Source organism: Clupea harengus, chromosome 15 (genome assembly GCF_900700415.2).
Source record: "Clupea harengus chromosome 15, Ch_v2.0.2, whole genome shotgun sequence".
In the NCBI taxonomy this organism is placed as follows: domain Eukaryota; kingdom Metazoa; phylum Chordata; class Actinopteri; order Clupeiformes; family Clupeidae; genus Clupea; species Clupea harengus.
This window is the reverse complement of record NC_045166.1, coordinates 8,751,071-8,776,070: the sequence shown is the minus strand read 5'-3', so window position 1 is coordinate 8,776,070 and position 25,000 is coordinate 8,751,071. Positions and strand designations below refer to the sequence as shown.

Below are 25,000 nucleotides of genomic sequence, written 5' to 3'. Positions count from 1 at the left end.
ACCAATTAATTCACTAATTGCACCGACATTCTTATCCGACACCGGAGTTCTAATCCAGGAGCTCGTCAGACTCTGAGGCAAGTATTTCCTTGAGTCATAGTAGTTCTTTGAAGTTCTATGCTCGAGCAGCTGACTACCTTGGCACACAGCTATGGACACAGCAAGAAACCATGGAGACAAGCGGCGACTTACAATGTGGAGCATGATGTAGTCTCCCAGTCGAGGGGCGCTGTCGACGCGGACCAGTATCCCATCCTTTATGGTGCTGCTGAAGCCGACCGCCAGGCGGTCAGTGCGGGTGCTCGGCCTCTCGTTGTTGGGCCACGTGTACGTAATGAGGCCACCTCCTTTCCCAAAGATATACGTGGCACCCGCTGCATTGACAAAGACAAAAGAGAGACGCAGAACATTAAGCTGAGACGGCACTACGCCAGTCATCCTTTCCACAGGTCTAACAAAACCCTTAGTCCCCCCCCCACACACACACACAACATCTATGTCCTCTGCTCTGTTTAGACAAAAGAGATGACCTTGTACACTAGAGGTCCTACTGTAGTACTTTAATGCATCACCCTCAGCAGGGTCTGGGCCCAGTTGTGTTGACCTGCATAATGCTAAAAACTTGGCTGAAGCAGGACTCCAGTAGTTGGGCTCTGGATAAGGCTTTAACCTCCATCACACATCCTCTCCCGGCAAGAGCAGCACCAGCAGGGCCCAAACCGAATACGTCTCCTAATCCCCATCCATTAAACATGAAACCACAAGCCCGAAGAACAAAGCAAAGCCAGGGAAGCCACAGAAGGGGGTAGGGGGTTTGGGCGAAACTAAATTGAAGAGCCTTTTGTCAATGTTAATTTGACAAACGCAGACGGAAGAAGGCGGCCAACAAAAATTAGGCTTGGGAGTAACCGCAAACCACTGACCATCTTATTACACATCCACCACAGACAAAACAACAAAAAAAACTACACACACACACCTTCAAGACAGGTCAGCAGGTGGCAGATCCAGCAGGATGCATCTTACTTTATTCAGGTCAGATCCCAGAGGCAATTGGATTTACACATCTAGAATGCATCCAACATCCCCCCCCCCCCACCCCAAACAGACACACATACACGCTGTACACATAATGAAAAGATCAAATAAAGATGCTTGACAAATCAATATGATAAGAACATCGCAAGCCGCACGTCTCGCAGGCGACTAGGCTACAGTACTCACTGGAGACCCAGTTCTGGGTTTGGAGCCAGATGCAGGTTTTATTACTCCCTTTCCCTACCTGGGTATATTATTTTATCTCCGACTCACTGGAACATCTGGTTGGCTCTGTAAATGCCCATCTGTCCAGGCCCTCAGAGAGGCAAGAGACAATATGCTTTTGTAGTCTGGAAGACAAGAGCCTGCCCCGGAAGCTCGGCATCTTCTTCCCCCTAATGATTTATTTTCGGTTTATTTTTTTTGCCCTGAAGCACTGGACATGGAGGTGTTTCTTTTAGAACATGACATCTGCCCCTCATAAACCACTAATGGAGGAGCCAAACATCAATAAAGCGCAGGGTTTTTAAGTTGTGTAACTAACTCACTCGCTTTGCCAGGGCAGAGCAGCTGCCCCTACCAGGCCCCTGGCACATCACTGATGCCCACCACCTGTGCCTTAGCAACCACCAGTCGAGCTTCACGCACCCGCATACCACCGAACAACAGCACCTGCATCCTGGCACCCGCTCAAGCACTAACCTCTGCCAGGGATCCTCACCTGTACCTTAGCAACAACCAGGCAACATTCCAGGGCTCTTGTCAATGCACAAAACACCTGCTCCACTCCTCGCAGTCTCGATAGAGAAATCCAAAATTACCCCAGCGCGAGTTTTTTTTTAATGATGTGATGGCATTCATTTAAATCCTCTCAACCTCTTTTCTACAACAGAGTAAAAACCTTGGTACACTCTCCCAACCAGAAATTGAATGCAGGTTGATGATTTTCCCTTAAAGACATTTTGATTCCTCACCTCTGCAGATATTCTGATCCCCACCCCACCCCATTTTCATGGCTTGCAGGAACCCACATCCAGCCAATCCCCCATGGGAGCCAATTATTCCATTCAGCCGATTTGCTGAGCAGACGAGGACACCCTTCAGTCACCACACAAGCCCAGAAAAAAGCCCCAACGTATCCGATTGACTCTGCAAGGGTGAGCTCTGTAAATCCCTGTGAGTGTAGAACAGGTATTTACTTCATTTAATGAAATAAGAGCTGCTTGAGAAGGGGATTGTGCCTGTGGTAAAAGGAGAGAAAGGAGGGGACGATGGCGAGCCATAGCTACTGCAAACAGATTACAGAATCCTTGACACACTGCCACAGTGCAAAGTGGTAGGTTGTTTTTTTGGTTTGTTTGTTTGTTTTGGGAGAGATAGTAGAAAGCAAGGTGGATGGTAATTAGGCAACAAATAGACTGTCTTTAATGGACGCTGAAAGCTTTTACAGACAGTGTTTTGCATATGAATTCATTATTGGACTAAATTGCGTCTTCTGCCAGGGTACACACCACAGTTTGAGGATCTTTAATGGAATTTCCGTCTGGTGAAAACTTCATTAAAAACTTCATTAGGTGAAGCTGCAGATAAACATCCCGAGATGTTTGTAATTCCAGGCAGCCGGTGAGGTCAACCCTATAAATGTACCCTAAATGCGGAGATGGTGCCAGGGTTGTGAACTAGATGCGTGTGTTGTTTTGGTCTCCAAATTATGCATTTATGATTAAAACTTCATTGTGTATTAGGTGTTTGTTTGCTATTGAGCTAACACTATGCCCCTTAGAATTTGTAAGTATGGCAGGCAATTTGTGGCCTTTTGCATTGTTTATAAGCTAGTGTTCACCTATGTACTGATTACACCTATCTTTTCATTACATTATGCTATTTCCTCCTGCCCCCCACGCCAAATTTGTTTGCTTAATTCTGTTTATCTCCTATAAATATGGAAGGGGAATATAGAGAAGGGTGAGAACACAGCTTCTTTGAAATAAACATGAAAACATAATGTCTGGTTATGCATGAGTACCAGAGTCCATGCCTTTCACCTAAATGAGAGCAAAGCTATGTGAGGAATGGCAACTTCCCTCTCCCCCCCCCCCCTAACCGAATCACACATATGCTTAAGTGCCCTGGGGGAAGGTAAACGTGTTGAGAAACTTTGCCTCGTCTCAGCCAAGCGAAAGAAAAATCCTGTAACAGGCGGAGAAGCCTTCCTCTTTTCAAGGCAAGATCTCTTCCATCTGGTGCTCCCGGCAGGAATGCATTATGGCACAACAACATCGGGGCAAAAAAGAGGAGAGGAGAGGAAAAAAAATTCTTGTTGCAGGATCGTCTTGAGCTGCATATTATTATTAATCCTGTCAAGAGTGACAATGACAGTTGCAATAATGTACAATAATAGATGGCTGTATTATTAAAAATGTCTCCAATCTGCCATGGGAATTTTTACATGAGAGCTTTTAGTATTTTAGTTTAGTATTGAAGCAAAAATGAAGTAATTATTAGACGGTACACCAGAATCCAATAACCCAAACAACCTGGGCGAAATACTTTATTTTATTTTTGTGTAAAGTAAACCTAGCAAACCATTAAGATTGGGGAATTCTCCAATAAGTAAACAGATGATGCAATGATATCAGTATAAAGAGCTTGACTGCCGCACAAAGACAAAACAAACATGGATGGAACAAACTGTTTTGTCTTATTCTTCCACAGCAGAACAACACACACATACAACCGGTAATGTGTAAGTCAGTTAGCCAACAAACATAGTGGGAGCTGTGTGTGTCCACGGCAAGAATAGAGGTGTGCAGTCTAGGCGAGCTGCCGATTGCCACCCACACCACAACCTCCCCCAACACACACAAACACACACACACACCTATATGAAAACAGAATTCCATGTTTATGCACCCTATTCAGACTGTGCTGTGTATGTGTGTGTCTGTTTGTGTGCATTTCTCTGTGTGTGTGTGTGTGTGTGTGTGTGTGCTAATATCTGGTGGAGTGTTATCTCCTGGGCTTTCAGCATCGCTGCAGCTCAGAGGGATTGAAAGCAGGACAAACACGTTTGATGTGGTCCAGCGCGCCGCAGTGCTGAGCCATGACCGAGAAGGCACAAATCCGCCGGAATATTCCAGAAGAGCAGGAGGAGGAGGAGGAAGAGGAGGAGGAGGAGGAGGAAACAGTGCGATCACATTCTCCATCACAGTTAAAACAATGCGCGACACAATAAATCAGTCCGCAGCGTTTCATGCGTTACGTTATTAGAACCACCAACCCTTTTCCTCCAATGTCTACCAGCGGCTTCTAAAGATAACACGTGCTAAAGTCAAAACTCAGTGGGCTAAGCTGTGATTTAATCTTCACGATACATCTTTGTTTCACACAGCGAGTAATTTTATATATATATAAATATAAATATAAATATATATATACACACACACACACACACACACACACACACACACACACACACATATATTTGCGGCTAATGTACGTATCACTGGAGGAAGACCAGAGAGGCGAGATTTGATTGAACGCCTTCCCTTATGGCCAACGGTTCGGAGTCCAGAGTAGGAAAAATAGGCCCAATTACTGAGAGCATTGTTGTACTCTACCGAGAGCACAGTCTTTCGTTTCATTAGTCATTTGCACCGCGCGCGAGCCCCAAAATGATTGATGGTGCCTAATGTAATGTGACGAATGGCTCTGGGCAAAATAATATAAACTTTGCTTATGATTTCCATAGTCAGTTATTTCCCTGTGCGCGTGATAATAGAAACTCTGGGGATGGAGGTTGTAATTGTTACAGCGGTGGACGTCTCAGTAATGGTGCTTTTAGAGGTAATAGTGCTAGTGCAAAATATCAGCTGGAATAATGGACGAGGTTAAAACACATCACACACACACACACACACACACAGGATAATATTATCTGACTTTGATTTTTTTTTATCAGAAACTTTCAGACTTGGACAATATTTCTGAGCATGCCGTGGTGTCTGGGGTAAATCTGGGGAGAAAACAGCTTGATCCACCATCTGCCATACCCTGGTGGAGAGGGCGTGGGGCACGTGGAGAGGGCGTGGGGGCAAGTGGAGGGACGAGCGTGTGGGCGAGAGAAGCAGGACAAGCCAGGCAGCTTTGCCGTGCCGTCTGAAAAAAAAAAAAAAACCCTGCCTGAGATGATCCTACTTCTGTTTTGAGGGCAATATGGCATCTCACCTGTCTGCCACGAGGCCACTCGAAGGTGAGCCTTAAGACTGTGGTAAACACACACACACCCACCCCTTGCCCATAATAGTACAAACCACTCCAATCCTTTGTTGTCCACCCCTTTGCCCATAGAGAACTTTGACGCTCTCTTTGTTGTTACTGGATGGAATGAAAGCTGGAGAGGGCTTTCTGTATTTTTTCCATTTTCTTCCCTCTCCTATTTTCTTTGCTCAAGTTGTCAGCTGCTATGTTGTCTGGGACCTGTGAGATGGCAGAGGTGTGCAGGGGAGGCTGTGTGATTGTATGCAGCGCCGATCCTTCACGCCACACACTTGCACTCTCAGGGAAGTTGGGATCTTTCAAAGCCGACAGAATAAAACAGAACGAAAAAAAAAAGATGAAGAGAGAGTGGGAGAGAGTGAAAGAGTAAGACAGAAAGAGAGAAGGTGAAATGAAATGGGAGGGGGGGGGGGGTCGTTCAACCACAGGAGAAGGCCGATTTCGCTGTAAGGGACAAGACTCAAGGCTTAAGTCTGTGCTTCCAGTGGCTATGCTTTCAATGAAGTGTCAGTCAAGTGTGTGGGCATATCGCCAGTACCCCTCTGCTGGGTGATTGGACGATAAAGACAGAGCTGATACACACCTGCAGATACACACCTGCAGATACACACCTGCAGATACACACCTACAGAGACACACCTACAGAGACACACCTGCAGATACACACCTGCAGAAACACACACACCATGCCAACGCTGGACTCTAGGCACAAGGCAGTGGGATGATGGGGAGGGAGAGGGGGAAAAAGAAGAAAAAATATACAAAGGGTAAACCGATACAAAGATGGCTGCAACTGAGGCTTCATTCATAATTCAGTCATCCCAGGAGGGCGGTGCAGTCTGTTTGCCATTCTAGCACAGCACAGCAAAGCACACACTCTACACAAAGACAAAAAAAGGCCAGAGTGAGAATTTATATATAGAGAAGCAAAAAAAAGAAAAGGGAAAAAACACGCGCACACACACACACACGCACACACACACACACACACACACGCACACACACACACACACACATACATTGACTTCATTGATCAAACTTTTTAAAGGGGAGATACAAAAATAAGTGCACCTCAATTAAGAGATGGCAAATTCACATTCATCAAATCATGCTTTGTATGTCTTTGACAACACTTCAAATGCACGCAATGAAATATGCATGACGATGATGCTAAAGATGATTTCAGTGATCGTTTCAGGCTCTTGAAGAGGTAGACACATCAAGTACAATTGAGAGGAATATGTTTGGATGGGAAACTGGATCACGTCACAAGTGGTATATGATGGTCTTTAATTAAGAGAGAACAAAAGGGGAAAATAAAAGAATGATCTCAGGGTAGATCTTAATCATCACCGCGTTACGTCCTCAGCGCTAATAATGCTAGGCTGAAAGAATCTTGGATTCTCCCTCGAGAGGGGGCGCAGAAAAGGAGCGAAATGAGTCCGCTCCACAATTATCCGTGTCAAAGTGACTGAACTATCTGACACAGTGCTCCGACCACAGATTATTTCTTTCTCTGGGCGCTAGCCAGCCCACTCAGTTTCAGCAACATGTCATAAATCCATAAACCCGCATTAGTCCGTCTCCAATGGCCAGACGCGAGGAGAGGACAAATTGCTGACAGCCCGTTGGCATGGCAACACGCCGCCAGGCACTGTGGAAGTGCCCTCGGGATAAAATCCTGGAGAGCACAGTCACAGCACTTGCTGTCCTCTCGCTCCCGTCTCTGACCCCCACGGCTGTGAGCTGACCAGAGGAGGAGGTCATCACCACCCCCCCCCCCCCCCACACACACACAATTCTCAGCTCAGTCCTTGGAGGGGGTCAAGCTGAGGTGGAGGTGAAACTGTGTCACTACACCTCACCTTTGCTGTCTTATGTAATGGTGGCTCTCTGACCTCAGCTGCTGTTGTGCTTCTGCTGAGCCTTACGTGTCTCTGGGAATCACATATAACGAAGCAAGGCCCCGGCCTCTGGACACTGAAATTCTCCATTGACGGTGACATATTCAAAACAGTAAAAATGTCCAATAACACATTCGCATTTTCAGAAAGTGTGCCCTTACAGGTAAAAATAAGAACTGTTAATGGCGACCTCCATTCATGTTCCACAACCGCAAATCATCAAACAGGGAAATCAGCAAGATGAAACAAACATCCTATACCTGAGGCATCGAACGGTTGTTCACAACCAATAAGAAACCAAACCCCTCCCAGCCAACCCCTCCCTGGCAGGTTCCATCAGACATGACTACACGAACCACACAATGTGTCCTCCGCAACCATTGAAGAGGCCAGTGTGACGTCAGCTCCTCAAATGGGGTGCTGCCACAATCAATGGCTGAGCTTCTTCTCTGTGGGGTCTCCATTCAGCCTCACCCACAGGGGACCCCCCACCTCCCCACTCACAATGGCCTGCCACCGTCCAGCCGGCGCTATCTCTTCCCCATGATGAATACCCCCAGCCCCACAGAGTCAAAGAAGTTCCATTAGCACTGATCAGCCCAGCATGGGGGGGCCCAGCAGTGGCGCCACTTTGGTTGCGTTCACCTGGAGCGAGCGCCCGTGATTTATGGCACGGATATTGCCCCTGAATAAACAAGCTTCACAAGGTCTCCGGTCAGCACACAGGGCACATGGATGTGCATGAGTTATGTGAACCTTACAGTCCACAAATACATTGTGCTACCACACACAATCACACACACACACACACACACACACACATGCAAATACAAAGACCAACAAGTCTACAATACACACGTTATTATGGACAATAATGGGACACGTGTGGTGGCCTGCTCCAATCTGACAAAGCAACAATAGCAAGCCTCCTCCTTCGCCAGCATTGGAGCACCACAAAGCCCAGATGTCATTGCTATGCTCTGTCTATGCTGCCAAGGACACCGAGCTTTAAACAAAATAATAGAGAAAAAGACACAAGCCGCCGAGTTAAGCCGGTGAGACCCCCAAAAAAAAGGGATTCATCTCCTCTTCAAGTGCCATTGAGCCCAGCTACAGAGGTCAGCCTGTTATCTGTTTCCAATCTTTATCGGGGAAAATAAACGCTTAACGAGGCCTCGCCCATGGCCTTCGGAGAGGACGAATGCTAGCCATCTGAAAGCAGACGAGTGGAGCAGCCAATCGATTGAAGAGTTCCTCCGGATGGCTTTAATTAACCGAATCCTTAAAAGAAAGCAGTGCTTCTGAATTGATGAGAGGGAGGATAAGTACCGGGCCTTTTGGGGGAACTGGATGAGTGGCAGCTCGGCAGTGGAAAAGCCAAGTCACCGGCCTCTTGTGAAGGGATAGTCAACCACATCTCACAGTTCTTCAGGTCAGTTAACCCCCAACCGCATATATTCCAATTTGCTAGGGCCTGATAGTTCTGCTTGATTGTACGGTTGTGACTTTGTGATACATGATGCTGTGTGTGTATGTGTGTCGGTGTGTGTTTTAGTACCTGTAAGACCAGGTATCTCTCTCTGCACTTTCTGGTGTTCACGAAAGCCCACTTGGTTGAGCCCCCCCCCCCCCCTCTATTTGAGCCGACTCCCTTTGAAGACGTTCTTAGTTGAACTGATGGGAAATTTAAAGCAAGCTACGGAGGCTTTCAGCACCTCATAAAAGGCTAAAGAAACCTGTCATTTTTACTGAGTGAAATAGATGAGGGGGGGGGGGGGGGATAGACAGAGCCTTTCAGGCCAAGCAAGCCATTGCCTACCTGACACACGGGGAAATCAGCTCACTGGCAAAAACAGATAAAACAGAAATGGATGAAAATAAATAAATATATATAAGCAAGCCTTACTCTCAGAGCAGCTCACTAGAAAATAAATGTATTCAAAGGCGCACGGCCCAGGCCTATTTTCCAGTGCAGATGTTTTACATCCTACTGGGAATCATTTTTTATCTCCTTCCTCCTTTCTCGTCTTCGAGCAGGACCTCGTGCACCAATATGCGACCAAATGACAAGCTGGTAAAGACAAGGTGAACTTGTCATTATGAAGTCTAGACGCAGTTTGTCTCATCTTGATACGTCAAATCCATCAGCGGAAGCCAACAGACGACAGGTGGCCGACAGTCCCATTAGAATCTGCCTTTTAGATTGAGATGTGAGTATGACAAACATCTCTTTTTGTTTAATAGGAGATTGCAGCCTGATACATGCTTTATTTGGTATCAGAGGTAAGGAAAATCACACCTTGCTTAGCTTAGCATTTTATCACGGTTATTACCCACCTGGTGTGCTGGCACAGCAGTTATCAAACTGCTCACTGTGTCAGGGTTCAGAAAGGAAGGATTTTTGTAATTAACGGCCCTATTTTGTCTATCTACACAAACAATTTCCTGTTTTTTTTCCACTTTTTTTGTCACGGCATCCACTCTTTGCACAATACAGGAGTAGACACAGGGAACAAAACCAAACAAACAAATTAGCCCCCTCCGTAAAAACAAACAAGTCAGCTCATCATTGCTAATGTGACAACAAAGTTGACTGCCAGGAAGTCAGTTTTTGAATTCAGCGTCTTATTTGCATTTCAAAATGGCCAAGTTGCGGCTTCATCTTTTCTGTTCTTTGTTTTTGTTGCTCTTCTTCTTCTTCTTCTGTTTTTATTGTGCATCAGCCCACATGATGCCAACTGAGCAGAAGATGCACAGCGGGGAAGGGAAGCGCATGACAGCTCGGGGTGTCCTGCAGCACAAACCGGGACTGATTGACAGCATGATGGATCGCTTAAACAATGCTTCAGACAGTTAGTAGCAGACAAAACACAAACAGAAACATGTACCCACACACAGACACAGCCGCACACACACACACACACACGCATGCACGCACGCACACACGCACGCACGCACACGCACGCACACACGCACACACACACACACACACACACACACACACACACACACACACACACACACACACACACACACTTGCAAGTGAGGAGACATCACTGAGCTTGACTGTGCTCTTTTTGTCTAGCACATCTTAATGTGTGTGTGTGTGTAAACACCAGGATGAAGACGCAAGGGGATTACGGTATCTAGTAAATTAGGGGTCAATGTGTGTGAGTGTACAGAGAGAAACACAGTTGAGATAGATAGATGGAAAGAAACATGGATAGACAGATAGACCGATATAGATGCAGACAGAGAGAGGGACAGATACATAGATAGATGGAAAGATAGATAGATAGATAGATAGATAGACACACTAGAATGCTATATAAATAGATACAGACAGACAGACAGACAGACAGACAGACAGACAGACAGACAGACAGATAGATAGATAGATATACACACTAGAATGCTAAAGAAATAGATAGGTCAGACAGACACAGATAGATAGATAGCTAGATAGATAGATAGATAGATAGATAGATAGGTAGATATATATATAGATAGATAAAGACAGTGGATATGTATAGATATACATACTAGATAGATATATAGATAGATAGAGAGATAGAATAATGGAGAGACTTGAGAGAGAGGGCACTAGGGAGGGGTGTAGGAGGAGACATGCTCATCTGTTCATCTGAGCAGAGGTGCGAGTCAGGCGAGCACAGCGTGAAACAAGGCAACGCATCAAAGTATTTCACAGGGAACATTTTGCTCTGTCACATTTCACATTACCTTGATCAATTTGAACTCCCCTCCCCCCCCCCCCCCCCCCCCCCCCACCCCATCCCCAGCTCCACCTGCCACTTCAAATACACTTATATGCGCAAGGCAATAAAAACATCGCTCAAGGCCAAGGAGAGTGAACGCCAGCTCTTAACATATCATGAATTGCAGCTTCTTTAAATTCTGACTCTAAACATCTAGCATGTCAAGAGATGTTCTCTCTCTCGCAGCTACCTCTTGTGTAGTGTGTAGTGTGTAGGATTTTTGCTTCACATACAAAGGAATTGCCCTGACGCCACTCTGTGACTGCAAACCTGATAAATATACAGGACGAGGACAGTGCGAGCTATTTATGTGTGTGTGTGTGTGTGTGTGTGTGTGTGTGTGTGTGTGTGTGTGTGTGTGTGTGTGTGTGTGTGTGTGTGTGTGTGGGAGGAAGGAAAGGCAAGACAGGGACAAGTGTCAGAGGCAGCCAGGGTATGTGTGTGTGTGTGTGTGTGTGTGTGTGGGAGACAGAGAGAGACGAGACAAGAAAAAAAAAACAGAGAGAGAGACAGACAGTAAAAGGCAGCCAGACAGACAGAGTGAAGGAAGAGAGGTGCAGAAAAAAGCAACCAGAGAGAGATAGAGAGAGAGAGAGAGAGAATGAGAGAGAGAGAGAGAGAGAGAGAGAGAGAGAGAGAGCGAGAGCGCGAGTGAGAGTGAGAGACTCAGAGACTAAATCTGGTCGCATATCTTCAGCGTCTCCATCCATATGGCTTGGCGTCAATGCACTATTAAAGGCAGCCCTCAGCAAATATTTACATTGCGAGTCATTATAGTTGCACAGCACAGTGAGTTGATTGGCTCCTTAATGGCGGGAGCGGAGGAGGGCATTATGGTGAAATGGAGAGGTAGCGGTGCATGGCTCAGGAGCTACACCACTATAATTAGGGAGAAAAATAAAACATTAATGTGCTTTACTGCCTTCCCTTGCCTGCCTGACAATGCCTGCAGTACCATTAACGCTAGTCACACTGCCACCGCTGCACCCAACCCGGTAACACAGTCTAGACTGAGAGTTCTGAGGGAAATTTGCATTCATGCCAAAAATAGCAGTCATACATAAATTATGTAATTGATTTGTAGGTGATTGTTGAAAGCGCTATTTTAAAGTCTTATCTAGTAACATTAAAAAAAAAAACAGCGCAATAATTTCTAACCACAACTGCTTCACTGTTTACTGATTAGAGCCAAACTGTTTATTTTGGACAATAGTGTTAGCTTACTTTAACTTTCAAAAGTAGTGTCAGATCTCTTTTCAATAGCCTCTTCAAATGGTGTATTTCTTCTCGTTTAGTCAACACACAGACCGAAGAACGGCAAATATCGTTACGCTACAATTTGCTGCCATGCATTTAATTATGTAATATCTGCACAATCAGGTTTGACTGGAAGGTATTCAATTATTTTGCATGGAGGTGAACCTGACCAATGCTGCTCCTTTCTTGTAACCAAACAGTTTAATCTTATCGCTCTTAATATTAATCGACGCATTTCAAACATAGCCTCTGTGCTAATTAAAAGCCCCATATTAAATTTCACTCTGGTACAACCATGCAATTAACCTCTTCTGGAGACGAGCTGCCAGTGGGGGTTAGTCGCTAACCCGCTTCGCACAAATTAAGTCAAATTAGATGCCTTGTTCTCTTCTGGTGGAATGTATCGCTTGCGCAGTCACCGCGGCCTGCCATTTCAGGTTCAGATATTAGCGCGCACGGTCCACGGTGTGCATTCACCGAAAGCGACTTTCTTTCCTGTTAGCGACGGCTCCGAGGTGGTGAAGAGGACATTGTTTCGCATAATGAAAGGAGATTGACAGGTGGAGGAATTAAATGGGAGCGCTGGCAAACGCACTAAAACACAGCGCGGGGCAGGGTGGGGGAAGGGGAGTTTGGCTGTAAAATAAACTTGTCTCGATTTGAGTGATCTGCCTACGCTCTGTTTCAATTGTGCTCCTTGTTTACCACGTCGGCGTGTCACGGAGTGGCAATCATCACTTGGAGACAGGTCTACGTCAACACATGGAGAAGGGGAAAGGGATGCAGAAAGGAAGTGAGAAAAGAAGAAGAGATATGCTTTACACAGGTGGGAAAAGAAAGACAGGAATAAAGAATGGGTGGGAAGAGAGAAACAGAGGAAGGATGAGGCATGTTGAGAAAGTCATTGAGAGGTGAGTTAGGGTGAGGCGTGTTGTTTAGAGTACAGATTTAGGTGACAGACATCTTCAAAAGAAAAGAAAAAAATAACAAAATAACAAAAAAAACTAAATACGCTCTCCATGTGTGAATTTTCATTAATAACAGGCCCACTCATCCAGAACGCATCTAACTCATATTTCTTATGCGAGGCGAGGCATAAATAGATCATTTCGACTCCTCCGATAAATCAATAAAACATTAAGGCTGATGCCAACACTGTTCCCACCAGTGCACAGCAAGGCAGGGGGGGATTAGCATCACTGCTCATATAACACAAAAACTCTTTCAATAAACTACCTCTATTCAGCATTGTAATGTGAGACACGATGGGGGGCGGTGGGCGACGAGATTTGTGCCCAAAACAACAGCGTTAAGAGGGAAGGACAGCAATTTTTAAATGGATGAAAACGTGTGCCGATTTTAAGTAAATGTGCGATTCAAGCTGTTGGGGATGAGGTCCCTAAAGAACCATTTACTCTTAAAGAGAAGAAGGCTTAAAGAGGGCTTAAAGAGCTGCACTGCTCTCTTACAAGAAATTAAAAAAAAGAACAGACTGGCATTTCTATACTTTCAAATTGTGGGATTACAAGAAGCTATTTTGGGAGTCTCCCACACTCCCATTGCATGCTTTGCTTAATTGAGATGCATTCTTACTTGTGATGTTAAGGTGAAGGGAATGGGGCTATGATGGTGTGTGTGTAATGGTGATCGAGTTGGCTGCTCAACACTCACACTCGCGACACATTCATGACCTCCACACACTTGACTGGGTCACACTTGTTAGCACAGCCCCTTCGTGGTGCTCCCCCTGGGAGAAGTTTGCCTTGTCCAGGGTCTCCAGGTGGAGCTATCCATCCCCCTCCAAATCAAAGAGAAGCTGGACAGCCTCTTCAATCACAGCCCGTAATGAACATCTCAGCTAATCGGGCTCTCGGCCTCTGGTCCCTCAGTTTCCACATCTCTGGTATCCAAAAAAGAAATCTGAACCCTTCCTTCTAAAAAGTAATTAAATAAATAATTTTTAAACCCTCCTCTCTCTCTCTCTCTCTCTCTCTCTCTCTCTCTCCTCTGCCTGCTTCTGGAGCCCAGGGGTGCTTTTTGCCTCCATTACGAGACGTTAATTCTATTTGATGATAGACATCTAACACATCCCCCCCCACCTCAAACCCTCCCCACTCCTGCCTTTTTCTCTGCCCTCCCCACACTCCTCCCCAGCCCCGCACAACCCCACACACTCACAGAACTTTGGGGGAAACGTCAGAACGGCCTTTGAGTGATGTACGGTGATGTTATGCATGTGGCCCCTTCAGCTATGAAAGCTATTATTCCACGGCGCACCTCAGAGAGAGAGAGAGAGAGAGAGAGAGCGAGAGAGAGAGAGCGATGGAGAGGTAGAGGAGCGAAGCAGTGGTGGTGGAGGGCCTTGGCGCTTGATTCCTACGCCGCTTTTCTCTCTCTCTCTCGCTCCGCTCCCCATTTCCAATGCAAATGATTCCCCTAAAGCTATTAACGCAACCTGCTCCCAGCCCAGGGGCCAGGCACACTACACACACAACTTCACCAGTCTCCATGTCTGTCCCCGACGTATACAGCCCTTTGCTAAAAATACCAGGCCCGCACATTTGGACAGCGCAAATGGCACAAGCGCGACAGAGATGATGAATTACCCTGTTACAGAGAAGTTAATTATTTTTCGGGGTTTGAGAAAATAGATAAATAGATTGGAGGCTGTTCTGAAGTCAATGATATTGATATTCAGGTGGAGCCGTGGAGGCACACAGAGGCACCTTCCTCTGAGAAAGAATTCGAAAAAAGGCTCAAAGACTCAGGCTGAGTAAACCAAACAACCAACAAACAAACACACAAACAAACAAACAAACAAATAAATACATAAATGAGCCATAAATAAATAAATATGACGCGACAGAGGAATACTTTGTGTTGGCAGCGACTTTGAAATGAAGCACTCGAATGAGACGATAAATAATCTGTAGAATATAGTGCATAGGTGTGTGTGTCTGTGTCTGTGTGTTTGTGTGTCTGCCTGTGTGGGAGGCTGTATGAAAGATGGAGTGATAAAGAAAGAGAAATAAATAATGAGCTGATCATGAGCTAGACTTCCAACAGCATCTTTCTCTGATGGCTCCTGTTTTTCTCCAAGCCTGAGGCAGCAGTAGCCTGGGACTCGCCAGCATTATCTCTCTGTCCGACATGTCCTTGTGCTCTCAGCGGCCCCCGTGCAGTGACCTCCCTAGGATATCCCCAGCACACTTACAGGAGCAGGAGACACCCTTTAGGATTGGTACAGATTGCCCAGCCCAATTGTGCGATGGTGCACAATCATAACACACAATCGGACTAAAAGCTACAATGTATGTGTGTATGTATCTGTAAACACAGATGCGTGTTTGGGGGAGGGGGACGACGACAGGTGAGGTCTCATCATCAGGCTGAGACACACACCAGCTGGGGCCCGGGCAGAATGAAGACAGATTACTCCTGCCCCCCCCCCACACACACACACACACACACACACCAGCCACCCACCTCCTCCCTCCCCTAATCAGAGGCACTCAACTGGTTGGTTGGCCACCAGAGCTCCCTCTCCGAGCCTCTACCTGAGCTCTGAGCAGGCCGGGAGGAGGAGGGGAGGTGGGCTCTGCATGGTCCTCTACTGGGGATTCGTTTCCAGTGGGGCCGATTGCGAAAGAGGGAAGCAGAGCAAGAAGGCATGAAGGGATTTAAGGCGGATGGGGGGCGGGGGGGGGGGGCGGGGGTGTGGAGACATAATGTAGGGAGAGATGCAGTGAGAGTGAGAGTGAGTGGGGAGGGGGAGAGAGAGAGAGAGAGAAAGTAAGAAAGATAGAGAGTGAGAATGAGGAATGAAGAAGAAGGAGAAAGAGAGATAGAAAGAATGGGCCAACTAGGGAAGAGGAAAGCAGAGCAAGCAGGCAGGAGAATGAAAGGATGTGATAGAGAAGAGTGTGGAAAGATGGAGAGATTGAGGTTGTCAGTGATTAAAGAAGAGAGAAAAAATGGCATTTTCTGTAGAGAAAGAGAGATGGAGGATCTCCTATGGGGCTTTCGGGAAGGACAGGCTCTGAGCTGTCTCCTTCTCTTTCATAACCAATTCTCTTTTTTTTTTCTCTCTCTCTCTCTCTCTCTCCCTGTCCCTCTCTATCTCTTTCTCCTTCCCTCCGATCTCTACACTGTCGTACCCCCGTCCTTCTCTCCACACTCCCGCCCTTTTCAGAGGACATTTCTCCTCCAATGCCTCCAGAGCCCAAAGCCACGAAAGAAGAGGCGAGAGGAAGGGGAGAAGGAGGAGGCGAGAGGAAGGGGGAGAGGGAGGAGGCACGAGGAAAGGCGAGAGGGAAGAGGCGAAAAGGAAGGGGGGAGAGGGTGGGCTCTCTCTACAAGGGTGAGTAGGAGGGAGGGGAGAAAGGAAATCAATTTAAAGTAGAGGATGATGCTATGTTGATATTTTTTTTTTTTAAACGACTGCCCGTGGAGCGAATGAGGGGAAGCCGGCGTGCCCACGCCCGTGCCCCTTCGTCGTCTGGAGCATCTTGAGCTGGGCGAGCGCCAGGGCTCGAGACGAGACAAGTCGAGACTAGACGAGACGAGCCAAGCGGCAGAGGAGCAGAAGAGGCGCTCTCTGTTGCCGAGATACGCTGACAAATCCGCTTTAAAATGTTGAGACTGTTCTTGAGAGATTAAAAAAGAGAGAGAGAGAGAGAGAGGGAGGAGAGAAACTTCTGATTCAGCTAACTGCTCTTAAAACTCTCAGCTCATATCTCAGAACATTACAAGGGTTTTTGTCAGTTTTTATTTTTCATTTTGTTTTGGTGTCGGATGTTTCGAGAAATGGGTCAATTGACCTGTGACTAAACACTCACTCACAGCAGCCTTTCTAGATGAGTGACTGAGCAGAAGACACTCAAAACGACATGCAAACTGACATGGTCGTCTTAGCGTCTTCCTCCTGCAGCTCAAAGTTCAGGTTATCCTGAGGCGTGCCGCCACGCAATTCCGGGTCTCTGAGACTGCCACTTCTGGATGGCTACGTTGAGCGCCCTGACCCAGTGATGGTAGCTGTTGTGTCTGCCCGCGTCCTCGAGCTGGCGTTCTGCCCCGCTGGAAAGCATCATGTCAGGGATGAGATCATTCCCTGCTGTTTGGGGTGCACGCGTCAGGGGCGTCTGCATCTCTTTGCTGTGTGAGAGATGCCTCCTGGGGTTTGGGTGCCTGCTTGGTATTGTACGGCAAGGTACATGTGTCCCAAGTCATCTGCTGCCTCCTCCTCCTCCTCCTCCCGCCTACCCAGCCACTCGTACTCCCACCCCTCTTCCTCTTCCTCTTAGTCTACCCTGTACACTCTCGCCCCCGTCCTTCGACCCAGTCTAGCGTCAAATCAACACGCCATCTGGAAGCTGTGCAGTGAAGTGCAACATGCACAAGACTTGATTCCAATAGAAGAGGAAAAGAGAGAGAGAGAGAGCAGGAAAGAAAGCCAGAGAGAGAGAGAGAGAGAGATGTTTAGAATGTTAATATTCCCATTAATGTTACATTTTAAACCTTGACGATACACTGTGTGGTAACACTTTATTTGGATAGTCCTTTACAGATGGTTTGTTAAAAATACAAGTTCAGTCTTTCTCATTGTTCACTGAACATCACCTTCACCAAAGCCAAACCCTAACTCAGATAATTTGTTTATAATCTGAGCATATGTAGATGGTCTATAAGGGACCATCCAAATAATGTGTGTGTATAATCTGAGCATTTGTAGATGGTCTATAGGGGACCATCCAAATAAAGTATGACCCACTGTTTTCTCTTTAAAACGTTAACCGTGTAAGTGTTACACTGCTTAGGAAGTGCTGTTCGTGAACGGTCATGCCAATATATAGCCTGACGATGTCATACTCATAATTCTAGTCAGAATATGAGTCTGATACTGCTCCATTGGGCTGTGATTATAGGGCGTGTTTCAACCGAACCAGGAAAAAAAATGCCTCTTCGCTCAATTGGATAGACCTACAACCAATCAGAGCAACGTAGTCATCATCAGGGCCAGCTGATAAATTAAACTTTTACCGAATCCCGTAGGAAGGACGGCAAAAACATCTTTTCGATCGACAAATGCCTTGATCACGTTTCTCTGTTCCTCTTTCAAAATGAATGCGCTGTCGATGTCTTCTAAAACATCTCTATCTACGCATCTCAGCTCTCCAGCGGCAGCCATGTTTGTTGGAAACGAATTCCACCCAAGTGCTCTTTGGTGACGTGGTTGATTACGTTACTGTTGATCATCTGTCCATCATCGTATAAAGCCCGCCCTGACAATTTGATTGGTTCGAACAATTTTTGATTTTGGATAATTTCTCCCCAACGGAGCAGTGCCAGACCGAACTTCGAGACCTCAAATGTTGTGGGCGGGGCTAAGTTCGTCTGGCACCCAGGCTAGCCAATATAGCTACTCTGAATTGAAATGAAAAGACAGACAGATAGGGGAGGTTTGCCAGTGTATCACCCATCCCTTCTCTCTCTAACTTTCACTTTCACTTTCTCGCTCTCTCTCTCTCTCTCACAAAGGGTCTGTGAGACTGCATGAAGACTGTCACTCTTTGACCACTGGCAAAGGTAAACTCTGTTCTCCCAGTGGCTTGCAGCTCACCCGCAGGGAGCGCATCCATGTACTCATCAGCATTGTGCCAGATTCCAGATTAAGTGGATACCAAATCCATCCATGGAAACTCGCTATCGATGGCCTATGCTCCACTATGGATTGAGAAGGCAAACAAGAAATCGTGCCAGATTCGCTGTGTTTTCTGTTTTCTTTCTTGTGCTTCCCAACCCGTGCACGTGCGTGAGTCTCAACACTGCTCGCTGGCACAGAAGAGACTCAGAATTCCGAATGTTTGCAAATTTGCATTAGCATTCCAGCTGCGTGGTGAACCATTTGACGCAAAGCCCTAGTCGGCCAAGGGAGAGAGAGAAAGAGGGAGAGAGAGAGAGAGAGAGAGAGAGAGAGAGAGAGAACTCAGCTGCCTTTCCTCTCTCTCAGTGTGAATGTGGTTTAGCCATGGCACATTCTCTCCTCTCTCTCAGCCAAGGGAGAGAGAGAGAAAGAAAGAGAGAGAGAGAACTCAGCTGTGTGAATGAGGTTTAGCCATGGCACATTTTGCATTTATGGGTTATTGTTTATGCCTACTTTGGCATGGCAAGAGTAAAGAGTGTAAAAAAAAATACAAGAGCGATTTTTCTCAGACTGTGGCCGTGAACGTCGAGTGCCTGGAAGGTTTTACACACAACTTGTGTTTCGGTTTGTGTCAGATCATTTGTTTGTGTGTGTGTGTGTGTGGGTGTGTGTGTGTGTGTGTGTGTGTGTGTGTGCATTCCCATGCTTGTGTTTGTGTTATGCGTGCGTATGTATGTGTGAATATGAAAGGTGAAAGAGAGAGACAAAGACAGACTAAAAGACTTGTGCATGTCAGTAAGCATGTGTTTATATTCACGTCCTTGTGTGTTCATTTGTATCTAGTTAGACATGTATGAGTTTGTTTATGTATATGTGTTTATCTCTATGCATATGCTAGAGCGCACACACTGCATGGGGTGCCTGTATGCAAATGTGTTTGATTGTGTGTGTGTGTGTGTGTGTGTGTGTGTGTGTGTGTGTACGTGTGCATTCCCACGATTGTGTGTGTGTTGTGCGTGTGTACGTATGTGTGTCTGTGTCTGTGTTTGTGTGCATTCCCATGATCCTGTGTGTGTTCATTCCCATGCTTGTGTGTGTGTGTGTGTGTGTGTATTGGTCAGTGTGCTCAGGCGTGTGCGGGGCCCTCACTGGAGCAGCAACGTGCCTAGAACATTCCACTCGGCAGGAGAACGCCCCTCCCGGCTATGGAGCCACGGAAAGGGGAAGCCACGCCACGCCAAGCTCAGCCCATCAGACGGGCGAGCGGGCCGCAGCCAGCAGCCATCCCTAGCCTCGCCGCCGCCACCGCTATTGCCAGCTCCCATTCTCATCGCGGCCCAGCGATGCCACTTCCCCACAATGTCAGCCGCCTTCTCGGGCACAGCAGCCTCGCAGACATGCAGCCAGCCCCAGTCGCCCATACTGGCATAACACCCCCTGTGCCACTGTCACCTATCTGAGCAGAGCGCTGCCAGAGACTGGCCCGTTCCTCTACTTAGCAACAGTCAGTCGGTTGCAGCCATTTATTCAGCAACACTGGCAGTGTAATACACAAAAGTAGAATAAGCGCTAAGCGCTATCTTAGCTTAACGCCTTTTGGATCCTTACCTATCTTTTTTTTTATTTTATTTTTTTTCACTTTTTACAGTGTAGCCTGGCAATGCCCCTGGTCTTGGCACGACGAGTATTCAGCAAACCCCTTTTAGTACAACACCCACTGAGCCTGTCACATATCTCAGCCTAAACACCGAGCAGACTTAGCACTAGACATATCCCTGTGGTGTACGTCTTCATGAAGCCAAGACAGCAAATGTTCTGGCTATGCCTCTTCAATTTGGCTCTGAACACGAACCCCCTTCTTTCGGATGCCAAATGGAGCTCTTTCATCTTCATCTGATGATTAAAATAAATCCTGAACCGCTTCCATATTTCTTGCCGAAAGACTACTCCCCTGCAGGTAAATAATCCTCCGTTGACACTGCCCATAACCTTATTATCTTTATTTTTTTAATGAAGAAAATGCACTGCGAGTTTCTGCACATACAAGCAACACCACTCTGCAGTGCTGAACACACCCTAGTCAGCCCAGGAGGCGAGAGTATGGGGCCACCTCGAATCCCTGTGATCTCCCCGTCAGGGCCCTGATCGATGGCCCTTTGAATAATCTATGATCTCGAGAATACTCACTCCTTCTCATTGATTGGCGCCATTGATCTGCCTTTGGAACGCTCTCAGTTGTTAAAAAAAAAAAGAAAGAAAAGGGAGTTGGTGTGCACGCAACTCTAACTCCCTGCTCACGCGAACCCCTCGGACAACTGGGAATTCTTACCTGGGTGGGGGGAAAAAACGACCTTTTATCGACGAGAACACCATGACATAATGAGTTATTCCGAACTGAGGAAAATAACGAGATACTGCAGTTGTCTGTGAAGTGCACGTGGCATTGCACAGCAATTAAGTTGAAGCCATTTGTAAGCGAACAGGGGTGAGTTGGGGATGACGAGAGTGTGTTGTCGAGTGTGTTGTCGAGTGTGTTCTCCGTTGGGGCCTGTGCTACAAGCTCGGCATTCCTCTCCTCACCGGGGAGGATCCAGCGCCTGCCTCTCTGTCCTAGATGTCGATGCAGTACGTACACAAAATAGCACCAGCTCTGTAATCCACTTCAGCAGCACAGTCATGGTTCCAAGTTCGATTTTTTTTTGTCACTCTGCATGCCTCTTTCTCTCTTCTCTCTGGTGTCTTTTTGAAATTCGGGACGTGGGGGAAACTGACGCATCTTTGTGTGGGTGCGAAGCCCGACCATTAGCGCACCTTTTGCACCGCTTCATCTCAAGTGTGACTCGGTGCGCAACCTTTAAGGACGTGGAGGTGTTGGTGTCAGTGATGGTCGTGTTACGCAAGGTGGATGCTTTTATGTTAATTCCTCCGCCACACACGCACACAAATAAAAAAGTCAACAGCGTACTGCGGCATTACCTGAAGTAAGAAAGGCACAAGCCGGATTGAGACGGACAGGCAGAGGCAGCGCTGTGGACTGAGGCGATCACTGACCGGCCACACGTTAGTGTGAGTGACGTGCATCACTGACCGGCCACATGTTAGTGTGAGTGACGTGCATCACTGAGTGGGTGGGTGGTGGCCATCAACTCAATCAGCTCCACAGCCGTGGGGAAAGCTAGGGACTGTGATGAGGTGGTGTGCCTCAGGCCACAGTGTGTGTGTGTGTGGGTGTGTGTGTGCATGTGTGTGTGTGTTTATTATTGTGTACCATATCTGTGTGAGGGTGTGTGTTTGTGGGTGCTGGTATGTGCGTGTATTTGAGTGTGTATTTGTGTACTGAACGGGTATGTATGTGTCTGCATGCTGTGTGTATGTGAGACATCATACACGTTTGTGTTAATGTTTCTCTGAGTGTGGAAATGTGAGTCAGTGTGTGTGTGTGTGTGTTTGTGTTAGTGTGTGTGTGCGCGCGTGTGCTTCTTAGTATGGAAGGACGAGGCGGGTAACGAGAGGTGGGGGGGGGGGGTGGGGGGGCTTGGAGGAACGGGGCAAGCTCCCTAATGGTTTGCTCGTGGTTGCAGGGAGGTTGCCGAGAGGTCTGCGGACACATAGCTCAGCCAGTGAAGTGAATACTAATGATGTGTGTTGGAGGGGTTGGACACTAGGAGGGCTGTGGTGTGTGTGTGTGTGTGTGTGTGTGTGTGTGTGTGTGTGTGTGTGTGTGTGTGTGTGTGTGTGTGTGTGTGTGTGTGTGGCGGGGCTCTTTCATTCTGCCAGACCAGTCACTGATAACATCATCCAACTCACAGCACTGGCCGAGGGAGACAGTGATTTGGGTCTATGACTCATACCCCTAACCCAGAACCATCTCTGTAATCATTTCCTCTTCACTAGCTGCATCGGACAGAAGAGGCAGAAAGAGACAAAGAAAAAAAAGAGAGATAGAAAGAGAGAGGGAGGACTACTTTAAAAAGACCTCAATAGTTATTCCAGCTATTATAGGTCATAAACAGGCTCCAGCTGGGTGGGAAATATCCCTGTACAGTGAAAATACTTGAATATTTATGAAAAGGTTAGCTGTAAAATTGTGCTGTTTTTGTCAGTTTTTTTCCAGTGGAGGTGTGAGTATCTTGTCAGATTGATGCTAAGCAAAAGTACCTGAGGGAATCTTGATTTTAAGAGTGTATGGACGATGAGGCCATCCTTTATTTATGGTGTTATCTCGCAGCGCATTGACATGCCCTCCTCATTTATGCAGCTCAATGAACTCAGCCCATGAAAGATGCAGAAAGGTTGGTGGATATGTTCGACCAATCAAAAGAACTTTGAACCAGTTGAGACCACACTAGATAAGATATTTGAGATGTATTTTTTTCTTCTCTTTTTCCTGTCTTTCTTTCTTTCATTCCAGCGTTTCTTCTTCTTCTTTTTTTTCTTGTTTTCGCTAAGCGACTCACTGGTCGAATGCAGTGGAGCTGGCTGGAGCTCTAGGGCATAATTAAGCAGCAAGCAGCTAGCTTCTAGAAGCTTCCCAGCACCACAGGGAATCCGACAGTGGGGTCAGAGGGCACCACATCATCTCTTGGATCCTCCCCAACCTGAGTAGCCCACTGGTAATCTCTACCCCAAGTTTGTCCTTTTCTTTCCTTTCTTTTCTTTGGCTCGTCTGTCCGTGCAGTATGTACCGCCTAATAGAGCTCTAAGATCGAGCTAATGTGCATCAAGTGGGTCTCTAAATGAATGTGACCAGAATTAGGCCACTGCGATTGTAGTAATGATTGTCTATAATTGCCGGGATGCTTCTGAAGCACATGGGTATTAATTGGGCCTTTATGTTTCTGCATTAGCATTCTAAGAAAGGAAAGATAGTTCGGCTTGACATGTTGGTTAAGTGAGATAAAAGCTGGCTTTGCCGCTAACGGTAGTAAGACTACACAAGCACTCCTTTTTTCGACAGCCAGAGCTCCCTCTATCATCAGCACCATTCCAAATGGAGAAAAGCCCGCTTTGTGTGTGTTCATAAACAATTCTTTCACTATAACTAGCACGTATCGGACACACAGGCAATAGTGCACTGTGAGTCCATAGCAAGGTAGAGCAGGTCTGTAAATCTCCTATGCACTGCCATAATAGGGACCGCTGAGTAAACAAAGTGGTTTCAGCCGAGCTGCACACTCATTGAACACATGCCCTTTTCGACACACGAGAGAAACGAGACGGTCTTGCCAGACTGGTCGCTGTTTGTCAGTGCAGGTGAAGATGGTATCATGTTTTTCCGTCGACACTTCAACCCTCTTAGCGGTCTTGCTTGTATGTTTGCTCGGGGACCACTTCAATTCCCAACTCAATATCCTCCCACTACATCTCGGCAAGCCCATTAGGTACTTCAGCTTGCTCTGAGTCCCTGGAAATGCATTACCGGCCAGTCAGAAACGAGAAAATGCACCTTTTTTTTGGACAAAAAGCATATCACGGAGCAAACTCAGCATAGCTACAGCAGAAATAATTAAGATAATCAAATACATAACATATTTCACCGCAACAGAACAAAAAAAAAATGCACAGCAACTTTAAGGACTGATGTCGCTAATGCATTTACAGTGAAACGCTCAATGTCAACACAATTCTAGACTCCAGCTTTACACATCACTAACATCAAGAGGTTCAAACAAAAAAAAAAGAGACTCAAGTTGCGATCCAATTATGAGCATAGACCTGTGCAGTGAACGGGAAGGCTGTGTCTACAATGATACATTGCTCTAAACCTATCCTGGTTTTCACTGAGCACTTGAACAGTGGAAACCTTTTTGCTTTTTCCATTGTCATGCATGCTCTGCCCATCACGCAGGGGCCCAAATCAGCTCCTAAAATTCTGGAGAAGAAGAGAGTGATGCGCGGGGGTGAGAAGGACACCTACACGCACATCTCGGCTGATTCTCAAGCACCCTTTCCAAAACTCCCTCCGCCACACACGCCACCACCACATTAGCAGTAGCACAAGTGCACAGAAGGAGGGGGGAAAAAGAGATAAAATCACGTCCAGCGACTTAATGAAACTGAATTATTTTGCGAGGCTATATAAGCACATATCTTCCCCTTAATGC

The 25,000-nt window shown here is 46.6% G+C and overlaps 1 protein-coding gene across 12 annotated transcripts in view; it reads right to left on the bottom strand.

The window, feature by feature from the left end:
* Positions 1-25,000, bottom strand: part of nrxn3b (neurexin 3b) — a 229,725-nt gene that overhangs the window by 57,131 nt on the left and 147,594 nt on the right. For all 12 annotated transcript variants that reach the window (XM_031581679.2, XM_031581683.2, XM_042709849.1 and 9 more), the window contains one exon: positions 193-374. In XM_031581679.2, coding sequence (XP_031437539.1) covers positions 193-374 — 182 coding nt within the window. The remainder of the gene's footprint in view (positions 1-192; positions 375-25,000) is intronic.